Consider the following 17,591-nt stretch of genomic DNA (forward strand, 5'->3'; position numbering starts at 1 on the left):
AGACTGCAACACTTGGAGGTTCTGGGCACTATGGGGTGACTCCGGGCCTGGCACCTCCTGCGTCTCACCAGGTTGAACACCTGTGCGTTGTGTTGCTTCTACTCCTAACGGGCATTTCATCCTCGCTCGGTGGATCTTTAAGCCATGGATGTTCTTGCAGATTTTACCGCATGTACACTGCTTGCTCATAGTCGTTTGTCCATTGCCTAAGTCTGTTACCGTTGTGTCCGTCCGACTGGGGTGCTCATCCTCCCCCCCTCTCGGGCACCCCTGGGGGTATTTTTCCATTAAGTTCATCGTAGCTTTGTTAGGGTCCTCCTCTCAGAGGACACAGATTGGGTTGCCAGCCCGTTCTGCCCCCGGTCGCCGTCTCTCCGAGCTGTCACTGACTCTCCAGTAGTCACCACACTCTTCATGGTTGTCATCCAGTCTTTCCTGGCTGTCACTGATGACTCAGGGGGTTCGCTGTGTACATACATCTACTGATGCCTCTGGACACATCTGAATAATGTGATGGGAACATTCGGCTATGACATAAACGTCTGCGTCGAAATTACAAAATTAGGGTAGAGGTGAAATGCTATTTGTAAATGTGGGAATCGGACTAAATCTCTAAATTATTGGGGACAACAATTTCACCTGTTTATGCAGCCCATAAGAAAGTTGGACTCCCGATTTTAACTGACCTCTGATCGCCGTGTGCTCTACTGCTATTATTTGATGTGGTGGTCTACCAGTTGGCACGTTTTCTACCTAGCCAAACTATCTGTAATTATCTGAATATAGGTACTCATGAATCCACCTTATTGTACGCCTATTAGGTTGCAGTACAAGTGTCCTCTTTTAACTATGTTATTGTATTTTAATTGAATGTACAACTCAATGACTGTGTGATTTCGGTGTGTTTGTATGTGTTATGACACGGGAGCGAGGGGGCTCAAGGACACAACACCGGAGGCAGAATACAGTGTTAGCCCCGTAGGGTATTTATTTACAGTGCAGGCGGGTGGAAAAACAGATGATGAGTCCGGGGGTTTCAGCCTGGCGGGCTGGGGGTAGTGGCTGGCGTGGGCTGTAGAGAAACAGAGAAACAGCGTCAGTCTCTACGGTAGGCCAGTACAAAAAGGTATGACAAAAATCGTAACGAGAGCAAAGTACACGACTGGTAATAGAGGATACTTGCCAGGCCATTCTTAGGGAAGAACTGACGATGAATGAAGGGAGTCCAGGGTAGATGTAGCCAGAGGGTTGATTGGGAGTGGAGACAGGTGTGTTGGTTTGACTGTGGCTGGATAACCCTCCAATCACCGGGAACGAGCTTCACCTGCGGCGGAGAGCACGCTGTGCTCGAGTTGTGGGGGCGGGTGCTCGAGCTGTGGGGGCGGGGGAGGGCGTGTGTGACGGCCCAGCCGTAACAGGACCCCCCCCCGAGGGGGAGCCTCCTGGCGACCGGCCCGGAGCCTCCGGGTGGGCCCGATAGAAGTCCCTGAGGAGGACTGGGGACATGATCTGGGACCGGGGAATCCAGCTCCGTTCCTCTGGGCCATATCCTTCCCAGTCCACCAGGTACTGGAAACCCCGGCCACAGCGACGAGCCCTGAGGAGCCTCCTTACCGCCCACTGGGGGTGGCCATCCACCAACTGAGGAGGGGGCGGTGCAGGGGCTGGTGGCATCAGGTCGCTGGCGACATGGGGCTTAACCCGGGAGACGTGGAACACCGGGTGGATCCGACGGAGGGAGTGAGGGAGGACCAGCCGGATGGCAGCGGGGTTGATGACCCGGTCGATGGCGTAGGGGCCGATGTATCTCGACGCCAACTTCCGGGAGGGGACATTGAGGGGGAGATCCGCCGTGGAGAGCCAGACCCTCTGGCCCACCTGGTACACCGGAGCTGGAGTGCGACGACGGTTGGCGCTTCGGGTAGTTCGGGCGGTGGCCCGAAGCAAGGCCGAGCGTACGGAGGTCCAGACCCGACGACAGCGAAGGAGGTGTGCCTGGACCGATGGTACCGACGCTTCGCCCTCCTGGGTAGAAAGCAGGGGTGGCTGGTACCCCAAGGAGCACTCGAAGGGGGACCGGCCGGTGGCTTCATTCACCATGGCGTTCAGAGAGTACTCCACCCAGGGTAGGTCCTTGCTCCAGGAGGATGGATGGAGGGAGGACATGCAGCGGAGTGCCGACTCCAGGCTCTGGTTGGCTCTCTCCGCCTGCCCATTGGTCTGGGGATGGTAGCCGGAGGAGAGGCTGGTCGTGGCCCCAATCCCAGAACAGAAGGCCTGCCACACCTTGGATGTGAACTGGGGGCCACGGTCGGAAACCACATCCTGGGGAAGCCCGTAAAGCCGGAAGACGTGGGTGGTGAGTAGCTCCGCCGTCTCCGCCGAGGTCGGTAGCTTTGCCAGAGCTACCAACCGCACGGACTTGGAGAAGCGGTCCACGATGGTGAGGATGACCGTGTTTCCTAGAGACGGGGGAAGGCCGGTCACGAAGTCCATGGCGAGGTGGGACCACGGTCGACCGGGCACGTGTAGAGGCCGCAGCAGTCCTGAAGGCGGCCGGTGGGATGCCTTGCTGCGAGCGCAGGTAGGGCAGGCCGAGACGAATTCCCTGACGTTCGCGGCCATGGTGGACCACCAGAACCGCCGGCGCAGGAAGGACAGTGTGCGTAGGGCCCCAGGATGGCAGGCGAAGCGGCTGGCGTGGCCCCACTGCATCACCTTGGTCCTGACGGCGTCCGGGACGAAGAGACGGCCGGGGGACCCCGGTCGGGGATCTGGCTGGGTGCGCTGTGCAGCTCTGACCACCGCCTCGATCTCCAGGGTGACCACTCCAACGACCCGGGAGGATGGAACGATGGTGTCAGGAGTGGTGGGTTCCTCCTCTGCGGCATGGAGCCGAGAAAGGGAGTCAGCCTTGGCGTTCAGGGAGCCCGGACGGAACGTGAGGTGGAAGTTAAACCGCCCGAGGAACAGGGCCCAGCGTGCCTGACGGGAGTTCAACCGCCTGGCCGACTTGATGTAGGTTAGGTTCTTGTGGTCCGACCAGACGGTGAAGGGGTGCTCTGCGCCCTCCAGCCAGTGCCGCCACTCGTGGAACGCCTCCACCACCGCCAGCAGCTCGCGGTTCCCGATGTCGTAGTTGGCCTCGGCGGAGGTATAACGGCGGGAGTAGAAGGCGCAGGGGTGCACGGTCTGGTCCTCCGATCGTTGAGAGAGCACGCCACCGACGCCCGTGTCTGAGGCGTCCACTTCCACAATGAAGGGCCTAGAGGGGTCTGGGTTGATTAGGACCGGCGCCGAGGTGAAGAGCCTCTTCAGGTCACTGAAGGCAGCGCTGGCTGCTGGTGTCCACGTGAACTGGCGCAGGGGGGAGGTGAGGGCAGTGAGGGGGGCGGCTACCCGGCTGAAGTCCCGGATGAATCGCCGGTAGAAGTTGGCAAAGCCGAGGAATGACTGCAGCTGTTTCCGGGTGGTAGGTTGGCCCCACTCGACGACGGCCCGAGTCTTCTTGGGGTCAGGGCGAGTCAACCCACCCTCCACGATTAGCCCCAGGAATTCCACAGAGTGAGTGTGGAAAGAGCACTTCTCAGCCTTAATAAAAAGGCGATTCTCCAGTAGGCGCTGGAGGACTAGGCGGACATGTTGGACATGCTCCTCAGGGTTCCTGGAGAATACGAGGATGTCATCCAGGTAGAGGACGACAAAGATGTCCAGCATGTCCCTGAGGACGTCGTTCATGAGGGCCTGAAAGACGGAGGGGGCGTTAGTGAGACCAAAGGGCATGACAAGGTACTCATAGTGGCCACGGGGGGTCTTGAACGCCGTCTTCCACTCGTCACCCTCACGAATCCGGACCAGATGGTAGGCGTTCCGGAGGTCCAGCTTAGTGAAGATGGTGGCCCCAAGGAGGGGCTCAAAGTTGGAGCTCATGAGGGGGAGAGGATAGGTGTTCCGGACGGTGATGGCATTGAGCTCACGGTAGTCAATGCATGGCCTGAGGGTTCCATCCTTCTTCTTAACGAAGAAAAACCCCGCTACCACCGGGGAGTGTGATGGACGGATGAGCCCCTCAGCCAGACAGTCGGAGATGTAGGTATCCATGGCTGCCTTCTCCGGGGGGGCAAGGTTGTAGAGGCGACTGACCGGAAGTTTGTTGCCAGGGCGGAGCTCGACGGCACAGTCGTAGGGCCGGTGAGGGGGCAGGGTGCGAGCACGCTCCTTGCTGAAGGCCTCTCCGAGGTCGTGGTAGACCTCTGGGATGGAGGAGAGGTCAGGGGGAGCCGGAGGCGGTCGCAGAGGCGACGAGGGGGTATGGGCGGCACGGAGGCACCGGGCGTAACATGCGGTACTCCAGCTCAGGATACGTCCCTCACCATAGCTGACATGGGGAATGTGGAGCTCGAGCCACGGTCGTCCCAGGATGAGCGGGGACTGGGGGGTTTTGAGGATGTAGAATCGGATCTCCTCCACATGGTTCCCAGAGACGGTCAAGGAGAGGGGTGTAGAGCGGTGGGTGAGAGGCCCCAGGCTGTGTCCGTCTAGGGCTGAGACGGAGAGGGGGGTCTCGAGGGCAACGAGGGGAACGGCAGCTGAGCGGGCCAGCTGGGCGTCCATAAAGTCCTTGATGGCCTCACTCAGCCCCTGGCGGAAAGCAGATCGCAGTGCCCTGTCATTCCATCCGCTTCCGGCTGCCAGGGTGCGAAACTCGGTAGAGTAGGCCGCCGCGGTCCGGTTCCCCTGGTGGAGTGAATCAGTCGCGCCCCGACCTCCTGTCCTGCAGTGGGGTGGTCGAAAACCCTCTTGAACTCCGTGAGGAAGGTAGCGTAGTCACCGAACAGGTCAGGGCGGGCGCAGAGGGTGGCCTGGACCCAATTCAGGGCGTCGCCGGTGGTGAGGTTGGTGATGAACGCCACCCGGGCTGCCGGCGACCAGAACTGGCTGGGCTGATGAGAGAACACCAACTCGCACTGGAGGATGAAGCCTCGGAACTGGGCGAAGGCTCCGTCGAAGGGGCGGGGGCTGGCTAGGTGGGGCTCCCGTGGCTGTCCAGTAGGTGGTGCCGGTAGCTGGGCAGGGTCAGGGAGAGCAGGGGGGGGGGCAAAGGCTGCGAGCGCGGCCACCTGTGCCGTAAGCGCTTGGGTCGTAGTGATGAGGTGCTGCATCTGGGTGGCGCGGTGCTCCTGGTTAGCCTCCTGGGTTGTAATGCGAGTGTTCAGGGCCTGGCACGCTGTAGCGGCCGCCTGGAGGAGGTGAGTGTGTTCAGCGAGGATCTGGATAGCCGTCGGACCGGATCCAGGGGTGGGAGATGGTGCCCGGTCCTTCGTGTCGTCTGAGCCCAATTGCATGGTCAGTTCTTCTGTTATGACACGGGAGCGAGGGGGCTCAAGGACACGACACCGGAGGCAGAATACAGTGTTAGCCCCGTAGGGTATTTATTTACAGTGCAGGCGGGTGGAAAAACAGATGATGAGTCCGGGGGTTTCAGCCTGGCGGGCTGGGGGTAGTGGCTGGCGTGGGCTGTAGAGAAACAGAGAAACAGCGTCAGTCTCTACGGTAGGCCAGTACAAAAAGGTATGACAAAAATCGTAACGAGAGCAAAGTACACGACTGGTAATAGAGGATACTTGCCAGGCCATTCTTAGGGAAGAACTGACGATGAATGAAGGGAGTCCAGGGTAGATGTAGCCAGAGGGTTGATTGGGAGTGGAGACAGGTGTGTTGGTTTGACTGTGGCTGGATAACCCTCCAATCACCGGGAACGAGCTTCACCTGCGGCGGAGAGCACGCTGTGCTCGAGTTGTGGGGGCGGGTGCTCGAGCTGTGGGGGCGGGGGAGGGCGTGTGTGACGGCCCAGCCGTAACAGTATGTCCCTGAAGTTCCCGAGCTGGAGAAATGTTTTAGTTATTTTAAATAAATAAAAACAAATATTTTAATCAGCTATTGGATTAGCTAGTATTCCAGCTAATAGCACATCTTTACACAAGCCCTCTATTTCCTCCTCTGTTAGGTCTGCAGACCCTAACCCCCCTGCAGCACAATGTCCTTCGATGCCTACTTCGATGGCAACGCCAGGCCCAAGTCCATGAGCCGGGCCAAGCAGTGGACGGACGAGGTGGAGAACCTGTACAGATTCCAACAGGCGGGCTATAGAGACGAACTGGAATACAAACAAGTGAAGCAAGTCGACTTGGTAAATAACTTGTTTATTTATTCCAATTAAAACGTTCTTTTTATATGTTCATATAATATAATGTTTATATATTTATATAGGCTACTCTACTGATATAAAAAAAGGATTACTGTAATGTCTTTGGATAAAAGCGTCAGCTCAATGGCGTATGTTATGTTCAGACTGGAATTTTTAGGGTTAGGAATCTAGATTAGATTTAACTTTATTGTCATCGCAGAGTACTATACAACGAAATGCAGTTTAGCATCCAACCAAAAATGCAAATAGTGATATAAGGATGATATAATAATATATATAATAATATTGTCTCTATGTGTGTAGATTGACAGGTGTAATTGTCTCTGTGTGTGTAGATTGACAGATGTCTGTGTGTGTAGATTGACAGGTGTCTGTGTGTGTGTAAATTGACATGTGTAATTGTCTCTGTGTGTGTAGATTGACATGTGTAATTGTCTCTGTCTCTAGATTGACAGGTGTCTCTGTCTCTAGATTGACAGGTGTGTAGATTGACAGGTGTAATTGTCTCTGTGTGTGTAGATTGACAGGTGTCTGTGTGTGTAGATTGACAGGTGTCTGTGTGTGTAGATTGACAGGTGTAATTGTCTCTGTGTGTGTAGATTGACAGGTGTCTGTGTGTAGATTGACAGCTGTCTGTGTGTGTAGATCGTGTAATTGTCTCTCTGTGTGCAGATTGACAGGTGTCTCTGTCTCTAGATTGACAGGTGTCTGTGTGTGTAGATTGACAGGTGTCTCTGTCTCTAGATTGACAGGTGTCTGTGTGTGTAGATTGACAGGTGTAATTGTCTCTGTGTGTAGATTGACTGGTGTCTGTGTGTGTGTATATTGACAGGTGTCTGTGTGTGTAGATTGACAGGTGTCTCTGTCTCTAGATTGACAGGTGGCCTGAGACAGGCTTTGTGAAGAAGCTCCAGCGGAGAGACAACACCTTCTACTACTACAACAGGAAGCGGGAGTGTGAGGACAGGGAGGTCCACAAGGTGAAGGTCTACTCCTACAGTGAATAGGCTCCAGCATCTCTCCTCCGTTTCTAATGACTTTCTACATGTTTTTAAAGAAGACGATGTCATCACGGCAGAAACTGGCAGCTGAATAAAGATATGAGGCTGTCTGAAAACGGCTTGATTTGTGTGTGAGTGTGTGTGTGTGTGTGTGTGTGTGTGTGTGTGTGTGTGTGTGTGTGTGAGTGTGTGTGTGTGTGTGTCTGTGTGTGTGTGTGTGTGTGTGAGAGAGAGAGAGAGAGAGAGTGTGTGTTTTCAGACTCAATTGGACTCAAGTTTAACTAAAGAAAAACACATCACAACTTTGATAAGTGAAATTATTTTTTATTTATTATATTTTATTTATGTTTATTTGTATTTTTATATGTATTCATAATTAAACCCTAACATGATAAATACATACCTGATATAAATATCTTATAACATAACATATATTATCTAACATATTATCATATTACTACTAAATAAATAAATGTGTATTATTCAGTCAGGAAGGGCTACCAATCAGAGGGTTAAAGTTAACTAGTCAGATGCAGACAGGAAGCCCATCTTCACAGCCAGGTCCAGGATCCCTGGAATGGCCTCCAGTTTCTCCATCTCTTCCTCAGCGAAAAGTAGCTGCTGGTTTGAACCCACACACTGTTTCTTCTGAGGAGGCACCGTCCATTCCTCCTGGGCCTTTCTCTTCCTCAGCTATGTTACTGTGCTCTTGTTGACCTCTCTCTCCACTGAGCGTACCCGCATAGCTCTGTCCCTCTGCTCTAAGAAGAAGCTGAACATACGCCCCCTTTTCTCCTCAGGCAGGTAGTGGAGAACCATTGGGTCGTGTTGTAACAGCCAGAGGTAGTACTGTAGCTCAGAGACGTAGTAGTGGAACTGGTTCTGCTGGCACTGCTCCATGTAGTCCCGCTCTTGGAGACAGAGATCGATGTGCTGCACCTGCTGGTGACCAGGACCAGGCACTAGAATACACATTCAATATTGGTCAACAAGTCACATTGACTGATACACAAAACAGCTTTATTTGGTAAAACATTTTTTTTTAATTATTATTAAAATGGTAACAAATCAATGAAATAAGACATGAAACTGTTCTTACTTTGTGGCAAAGGAAGATGCTGTCTACCTTGAGCCATGGAACTGCAGTGGAACTGGTTCTGCTGGCACTGCTCCATGTAGTCCCGCTCTTGGAGACAGAGATCTATGTGCTGCACCTGCTGGTGACCAGGACCAGGCACTAGAATACACATTCAATATTGGTCAACAAGTCACATTGACTGATGCACAAAACAGCTTTATTTGGTAAAACATTTTGTATTATTATTATTATTAAAATGGTAACAAATCAATGAAATAAGACATGAAACTGTTCTTACTTTGTGGCAAAGGAAGATGCTGTCTACCTTGAGCCATGGAACTGCAGTAGAACTGGTTCTGCTGGCACTGCTCCATGTAGTCCCGCTCTTGGAGACAGAGATCTATGTGCTGCACCTGCTGGTGACCAGGACCAGGCACTAGAATACACATTCAATATTGGTCAACATCAAGTCACATTGACTGATACACAAAACAGCTTTATTTGGTAAAACATTTTTTTTTATTATTATTCAAATGGTAACAAATCAATGAAATAAGACATGAAACTGTTCTTACTTTGTGGCAAAGGAAGATGCTGTCTACCTTGAGCCATGCATGGGGGTGCAAGTGGATGAAGTTGCTGGACGTAAAAGCTCATTTTGGAAAAGTCTAGAATATTAGCTTGGAGTAATACGTTTCAGGTCTAGTCTTAGGGCTGTTATCACCAAAACTGAATTCTGGCACCTATCAACCAAACATTTTAACTCAAACATTCCGTTGCTACGATGCACTTTTTGATTATGACATCACCGCATCCAAATGTAAAAAAAATGTCTATTTTATTTTATTTAACCTTTATTTATACAGGTAAGAAACACATTGAGCCCCAAGGGCTCATTTTCAAGTGTGACCTGTTCACAGGCATACAACATCCACCACAAACAAATACAATACAAAACCTGGCCTACATAGTCTAAAACTAAACTAAAACTACATAGTCTAAAACTAAAACTAGTCTAAAACAGTCTAAGATAATCTAAAACTAAACTAAAACTACAAAAACCTAAAACTAGACAGCTAAAGATCTAGGGACAGGGAGGGGTCAGTAATGGGCAAAAGGGAGGGTCAACTTAATAGCAAGAACAAATCATGGACTCGCACTGTATGCCTCTCAGCAAGAGCTTGAAACTGGAGAGAGGGATCAGCTGAGACAGTTTCAGACTCTGCTGTAATGAATTCCAAGAGGAAGGGGCTGCAAATGAGAACGCCCTTTTGCCCTTCATGGGCCGGACCAAGGGGATGGAGTATGTGATGATGTCTGTGTGTGTGTGTGTGTGTGTGTGTGTGTGTGTGTGTGTGTGTGTGTGTGTGTGTGTGTGTGTGTCTGTGTGTGTGTGTGTGTGTGTGTGTGTGTGTGTGAGAGAGAGTGTGTGTTTTCAGACTCAATTGGACTCAAGTTTAACTAAAGAAAAACACATCACAACTTTGATAAGTGAAATTATTTTTTATTTATTATATTTTATTTATGTTTATTTGTATTTTTATATGTATTCATAATTAAACCCTAACATGATAAATACATACCTGATATAAATATCTTATAACATAACATATATTATCTAACATATTATCATATTACTACTAAATAAATAAATGTGTATTATTCAGTCAGGAAGGGCTACCAATCAGAGGGTTAAAGTTAACTAGTCAGATGCAGACAGGAAGCCCATCTTCAAAGCCAGGTCCAGGATCCCTGGAATGGCCTCCAGTTTCTCCATCTCTTCCTCAGCGAAAAGTAGCTGCTGGTTTGAACCCACACACTGTTTCTTCTGAGGAGGCACCGTCCATTCCTCCTGGGCCTTTCTCTTCCTCAGCTGTGTTACTGTGCTCTTGTTGACCTCTCTCTCCACTGAGCGTACCCGCATAGCTCTGTCCCTCTGCTCTAAGAAGAAGCTGAACATACGCCCCCTTTTCTCCTCAGGCAGGTAGTGGATAACCATTGGGTCGTGTTGTAACAGCCAGAGGTAGTACTGTAGCTCAGAGATGTAGCAGTGGAACTGGTTCTGCTGGCACTGCTCCATGTAGTCCCGCTCTTGGGGACAGAGATCTATGTGCTGCACCTGCTGGTGACCAGGACCAGGCACTAGAATACACATGCAATATTGGTCAACAAGTCACATTGACTGATACACAAAACAGCTTTATTTGGTAAAACATTTTTTTTTTATTATTATTAAAATGGTAACAAATCAATGAAATAAGACATGAAACTGTTCTTACTTTGTGGAGAAGGAAGATGCTGTCTACCTTGAGCCATGGAACTGCAGTGGAACTGGTTCTGCTGGCACTGCTCCATGTAGTCCCGCTCTTGGAGACAGAGATCTATGTGCTGCACCTGCTGGTGACCAGGACCAGGCACTAGAATACACATTCAATATTGGTCAACAAGTCACATTGACTGATGCACAAAACAGCTTTATTTGGTAAAACATTTTGTATTATTATTATTATTAAAATGGTAACAAATCAAAGAAATAAGACATGAAACTGTTCTTACTTTGTGGCAAAGGAAGATGCTGTCTACCTTGAGCCATGGAACTGCAGTGGAACTGGTTCTGCTGGCACTGCTCCATGTAGTCCCGCTCTTGGAGACAGAGATCTATGTGCTGCACCTGCTGGTGACCAGGACCAGGCACTAGAATACACATTCAATATTGGTCAACAAGTCACATTGACTGATACACAAAACAGCTTTATTTGGTAAAACATACAATATTTTTTATTAAATAAGACATGAAACTGTTCTTACTTTGTGGCAAAGGAAGATGCTGTCTACCTTGATGTCACCAGGGGAGTCTCCGACTCTCCGACACCACCTACTGGTGGCTGGACTTTATTGGAACTAATTGCTAATACCTGTCACCTGTTGTATGTTTGTATGTGGGTATTTAGGTGTGTCCCTTTGCCCTGTTCCCTTGTTCGTCGATCACTTGTGTTACCCCGTTTGGTATGCTTCAGTTTCCTGTGTACGTATTACCACTTCACGTATCCGTTACCCGGAACGTGATTGAGCCTTGACTTTGTTTGCTTGGTGGAAACCTTGTACCTCCTTTGGAGCCCTTTGCTCAAACTTTAGTTTCCGTGTACTTTATTATTGACCTCAGTTCCTTAGTTATTATTGCATACGTGCTGAGCCCTACTGCTCCCCTTTTTGTTGTTCCGTCTGAAAGTTTATGTTTGTACCTGCGAACTATACGTCTCAGTAAAGAGACTCTTTATTTTATTACATCTCCGTGTCTTTGTTTACTTACACCGCACCTGGACCCGACACTATTGTATACATACAGAACCTTTAGAGAAACGTAACAGATCGACAAACCACTATGGATCCAGCGGATGTATTACAACTTCGCACCGTACTGGCCACCCAAGGTGCCATGCTGACCCAGCATGAACGTCTCCTCAGGGAGATGAGTGAACATCTCCGCCAGCTGTCCCTCACCGTCCAGAGCCTGGTGGACCGCCAGGACAACGCTGAACTGGTCGCCGCCGCAGCCAACGCCGCAGCAGCCCTACCTCCACTACTGGTCCCTACACCTCCGCCTACACCTCGTGAGCCTCGCCTTCCACCTCCAGAGAGGTACGACGGACGTCCAGAGGGCTGCCGAGAGTTCATCACACAGTGCACCTTAGTGTTCAACCTACAGCCGACCTCCTTTCCCACCGAGCAGTCCCGGGTGGCCTATATCACCACTCTGCTAACGGGACGTGCCCTGTCCTGGGCGACGGCAGAGTGGGAGAGGGGGACTGCGATATGTGCCAGTTCCCAGCTCTTCATAGCAGAGCTGCGTAAAGTCTTCGATCACACCCGGGTACTCTCTACCTACGAGGCAGGCAGGAGACTCACCGCCTGTCGACAGGGTCATCGCACGGTGGCGGACTATTCCGTGGAGTTCCGCACCCTGGCCAGAGAGACCGGGTGGGAGGAGCGCGCTGTGGTCGTCCTGTATGCTCAGGGGCTCTCGGAGGTCATGAAGGACGAGTTGTCCTTCCGAGAGCTGCCTGAGCAGCTGGACGACTTAGTCGACCTCTCTCGGCGGGTGGATAATAGACGCCGGGAGCGGGACCGCGAGAGAGGCTCGGCTAGGGGCGCGCCCTCCCACCTAACGCCGGGTGTGAAACCACCCAGTGGCTTCATGGAGGAGCCAACCTACGAGGAGCCAATGCAGTTAGGAGCGGCACGCCTTTCCCAGACCGAGCGACAGCGGCGTCAGAGAGAGGGGCGCTGTCTGTATTGCGGGCGGGCTGGACACCTAGTCGCTACGTGCCCGGAGAAGCCGGGAAACGGGAGGGCTCGCTAATGTCGGGAGGGGCATTGGTGAGCCATGAATCACCTTCTGCAATGGGCGATCACCAGACTTTTTTGGGGGTAACGTTAGAGGGGGGACGCCGCATACGACGGGTGTGGGCGTTGGTGGACTCGGGGGCGGCGGGGAACCTTATGGACACAGGCTTAGCCCACGAGTGGGGACTAGCTCTCAAGGACCTTCCCGTTCCATTACCGGTCCGCGCCCTGGACGGCCGGCCTCTGGGGACCGGCTTCATTACCCAGTGCACACCACCTATTCGTCTCCAGGTGGAGCGAGAACAGTGGGAGCTGATCCAGTTTTTTATTATTGAGTCTCCTGACTGTCCTCTGGTCCTGGGGCACCCCTGGCTGGCGGTGCACAACCACAACATTAACTGGTCCACGGGGCGAATCACCAACCCTCCCAGAACCCCACTCCATTTCCCAGTCTCGTTGCCAGCCCCATTCCCAGTCCCATCCCACTCCCTAGCTACAGCCCCTAGACCCTTTTCCACGCTAGCGGCGGGGTCTACAGACATTCCAGTGGCTCCGGCCGTAGTGGGCGTTCCCCAGGTCTATTGGGATCTGGGGGAGGTTTTTAGTAATCAGCGGGCTAGGGAACTACCCCCCCACAGGGCTTACGACTGTGCCATCGACCTCCTGCCCGGCACCACGCCCCCTCGGGGGAGATTGTTCTCCCTCTCCGGACCTGAGACCCTGGCCATGAAGGAGTACATCGACGACGCACTCGCCGCGGGCCACATTCGCCCTTCCACCTCCCCGGCGGGTGCAGGGTTTTTCTTTGTGGCCAAGAAGGACGGGGGGCAGAGGCCGTGCATTGACTATAGGGGGTTAAACAACGTCACGGTGAAAAACAGATACCCCCTTCCGTTGATGACGACGGCCTTTGAGTCCTTGCAGGGGGCCCGGGTCTTCACTAAGCTGGACTTACGAAACGCGTATAACTTAGTGAGGATCCGGGAGGGGGACGAGTGGAAAACAGCTTTTAACACCCCCAGAGGACATTATGAGTACTTAGTAATGCCGTTCGGCCTTGCCAACGCGCCAGCGGTATTTCAAGCGCTTGTTAATGATGTCCTACGAGACCTCCTCGACCACTCGGTGTTCGTCTACCTCGACGACATTTAATTTTTTTCCAAGGACCTAGCCCAACACCGAATACATGTGCGGCAGGTGCTCGAACGCCTTCTCCATCACAAACTTTTTGTTAAAGTAGAAAAGTGCGAGTTCCATGTGGACACTGTCTCCTTTCTGGGCTTCGTGGTGGACAAGGGGAATTTACTGATGGATCCCGGAAAGGTCAGTGCGATGTTGGACTGGCCACGGCCCTCCTCTCTCAAGCACTTACAACGCTTTTTAGGTTTCGCAAACTTTTATAGGAGGTTCATTCGCGGGTTTAGCGCCTTAGCGGCCCCGTTGACAGCCCTCACCCAGACTAGCCTACGCCCCTTTTCTTGGTCCCCGGAGGCGGACACCGCTTTCACGGCATTTAAACAGCGCTTCACCTCAGCGCCCATCCTGGTGCACCCGGACCCGTCCCAACCGTTCGTAGTGGAGGTGGACGCTTCGGACATTGCAGTGGGGGCGGTTCTCTCACAAAGGGTTACTAAAGACAGTAAGACTCACCCCTGTGCCTTTTTTTCTCGCAGGCTGTCCGCGCCGGAGCGCAACTACGACGTGGGGAACCGCGAGTTGCTTGCCATCAAACTCGCGCTGGAGGAATGGAGGCACTGGTTGGAGGGGGCCGTGCATCCTTTTATGGTTTGGACGGACCACAAGAACCTGGCCTATATCCAGGGGGCCAAGCGCCTCAACTCCCGACAGGCCAGGTGGGCGTTATTCTTCACCAGGTTCCAGTTCATGATCTCCTATCGACCGGGCTCTAAGAACACCAAGCCCGATGCACTGTCGAGGCAGTTCGATCCTGTGGACCTGGTGGAGAGTACGGATTCGATCGTTCCCACTGGCCTGGTCGTCGCCCCCGTGTCCTGGGGAATCGACAGGGTAGTGAGAACAGCGCTGAGGCGGGAGCCTGACCCGGGCGGGGGTCCGCCGGGGAGGCTTTACGTTCCGAGGACTGCGCGCGCACGACTGCTGCAGTGGGCGCACGCCTCCTCCCTCACCAGTCACCCAGGGGCCACCAGGACATTGGACTTCATACGAAGGAGGTTCTGGTGGCCCACAGCGGAGGGGGACACGCGTGCGTTTGTGGCAGCCTGTGCCCTATGCGCGCGCAGTAAAGCCTCCCGGCAACGGCCGCCGGGACTCCTACACCCCCTGTCCATCCCCAAACGTCCCTGGTCGCACATAGCCCTCGATTTTATATCGGGTCTACCCCCATCTGATGGGTTCACCGCCATACTCGTGGTGGTAGACCGGTTCTCTAAGGCGGCGCACTTCATCCCCCTCCCCAAACTCCCCACGGCCCAAGAGACGGCGGAGCTAGTGGTCCAGCATGTCTTCCGGGTGCACGGACTACCCCTGGACATGGTATCCGACCGGGGTCCTCAATTCGCCTCCAGGTTCTGGAAGGCATTCGCCACCAGCCTTGGCGCCTCCGTCAGCCTGTCCTCCGGGTTCCACCCCCAATCCAATGGGCAGACGGAGCGCGTCAACCAGGACCTGGAGGGGGTCTTGAGGTGCTACGTCTCCAGCAATCCGGCGACATGGAACTGGCGGCTGGCGTGGGCTGAATACGCCCACAACAACCTCCTCTGCTCCTCCACTGGCCTCTCCCCTTTCCAATGCCAGTACGGGTATCAGCCCCCCCTTTTCCCTGAGCAGGAGGAGGAGGCAGCTGTACCATCGGTCCAAGCCCATGTCAGCCGCTGTCGCCGTACCTGGAGGCGGGTGAGGGCGGCGCTTGTGCGGGCTTCGGACAGGTCCCAACGCCAGGCCAACCGCAGGCGCCGTCCTGCCCCGGTCTTCCGTCCTGGTCAGAGGGTCTGGCTGTCTACCCGGGATCTCCCCCTCCGGGTGGAGTCACGCAAGTTGGCTCCTCGCTTCGTGGGGCCGTTTAAGGTGGTGCGGCGGGTCAATGCCGTGGCCTACAGACTGCTACTCCCACCCTCCATGCGAGTTCACCCCACCTTCCATGTATCACTCCTCAAGCCCGTTGTTTTCTCCCCCATGGCCCCTCCACCCCGCCCCGCCCCCCTGCCCCATCTCATTGATGGACAACCTGCCTACACGGTCAACAGGATCATCAACTCCCGGAAGGTGGGTAGGGGTGTCCAGTTTCTTGTGGACTGGGAGGGATATGGGCCGGAGGAGCGTACCTGGGTGCCTCGGCGGGACATATTGGACCCTAGTCTTATTTCTGACTTTCGCCTGCTCCATCCCGAGGCACCCGGGTGATCGGCTGGTGCCGCTCGTCGGGGGGGGGCACTATCACCAGGGGAGTCTCCGACTCTCCGACACCACCTACTGGTGGCTGGACTTTATTGGAACTAATTGCTAATACCTGTCACCTGTTGTATGTTTGTATGTGGGTATTTAGGTGTGTCCCTTTTCCCTGTTCCCTTGTTCGTCGATCACTTGTGTTACCCCGTTTGGTATGCTTCAGTATCCTGTGTACGTATTACCACTTCACGTATCCGTTACCCGGAACGTGATTGAGCCTTGACTTTGTTTGCTTGGTGGAAACCTTGTACCTCCTTTGGAGCCCTTTGCTCAAACTTTAGTTTCCATGTACTTTATTATTGACCTCAGTTCCTTAGTTATTATTGCATACGTGCTGAGCCCTACTGCTCCCCTTTTTGTTGTTCCGTCTGAAAGTTTATGTTTGTACCTGCGAACTATACACCTCAGTAAAGAGAGTCTTTATTTTATTACATCTCCGTGTCTTTGTTTACTTACACCGCACCTGGACCCGACACTATTGTATACATACAGAACCTTTAGAGAAACGTAACACCTTGAGCCACGGAACTGCAGTGGAACTGGTTCTGCTGGCACTGCTCCATGTAGTCCCGCTCTTGGAGACAGAGATCTATGTGCTGCACCTGCTGGTGACCAGGACCAGGCACTAGAATACACATTCAATATTGGTCAACATCAAGTCACATTGACTGATACACAAAACAGCTTTATTTGGTAAAACATTTTTTTTTTTTTTTCAAATGGTAACAAATCAATGAAATAAGACATGAAACTGTTCTTACTTTGTGGCAAAGGAAGATGCTGTCTACCTTGAGCCATGCATGGGGGTGCAAGTGGATGAAGTTGCTGGACGTAAAAGCTCATTTTGGAAAAGTCTAGAATATTAGCTTGGAGTAATACGTTTCAGGTCTAGTCTTAGGGCTGTTACCACCAAAACTGAATTCTGGCACCTATCAACCAAACATTTTAACTCAAACATTCCGTTGCTACGATGCACTTTTTGATTATGACATCACCGCATCCAAATGTATTTTTTTTTTCTATTTTATTTTATTTAACCTTTATTTATACAGGTAAGAAACACATTGAGCCCCAAGGGCTCATTTTCAAGTGTGACCTGTTCACAGGCATACAACATCCACCACAAACAAATACAATACAAAACCTGGCCTACATAGTCTAAAACTAAACTAAAACTACATAGTCTAAAACTAAAACTAGTCTAAAACAGTCTAAGATAATCTAAAACTAAACTAAAACTACAAAAACCTAAAACTAGACAGCTAAAGATCTAGGGACAGGGAGGGGTCAGTAATGGGCAAAAGGGAGGGTCAACTTAATAGCAAGAACAAATCATGGACTCGCACTGTATGCCTCTCAGCAAGAGCTTGAAACTGGAGAGAGGGATCAGCTGAGACAGTTTCAGACTCTGCTGTAATGAATTCCAAGAGGAAGGGGCTGCAAATGAGAACGCCCTTTTGCCTTTCATGGTCCGGACCAAGGGGATGGAGTATGTGATGATGTCTGTGTGTGTGTGTGTGTGTGTGTGTGTGTG

General features: G+C 52.3%; 1 protein-coding gene across 1 annotated transcript; it reads left to right on the plus strand.

Moving 5' to 3' along the window:
* Positions 1-6,037: 6,037 nt before the first annotated feature.
* LOC308174392 (meiosis expressed gene 1 protein homolog) lies at positions 6,038-7,215 on the plus strand (the record flags this gene model as incomplete). Its single annotated transcript, XM_080549471.1, has 2 exons — positions 6,038-6,190; positions 7,081-7,215. The coding sequence occupies 2 exons, from the start codon at positions 6,038-6,040 to the stop codon at positions 7,213-7,215; spliced, it is 288 nt and encodes a 95-aa protein (XP_080405597.1).
* Positions 7,216-17,591: the final 10,376 nt, after the last annotated feature.

This window comes from Nansenia antarctica (assembly GCF_963989245.1).
Source record: "Nansenia antarctica genome assembly, chromosome: 20".
In the NCBI taxonomy this organism is placed as follows: Eukaryota; Metazoa; Chordata; class Actinopteri; order Argentiniformes; family Microstomatidae; genus Nansenia; species Nansenia antarctica.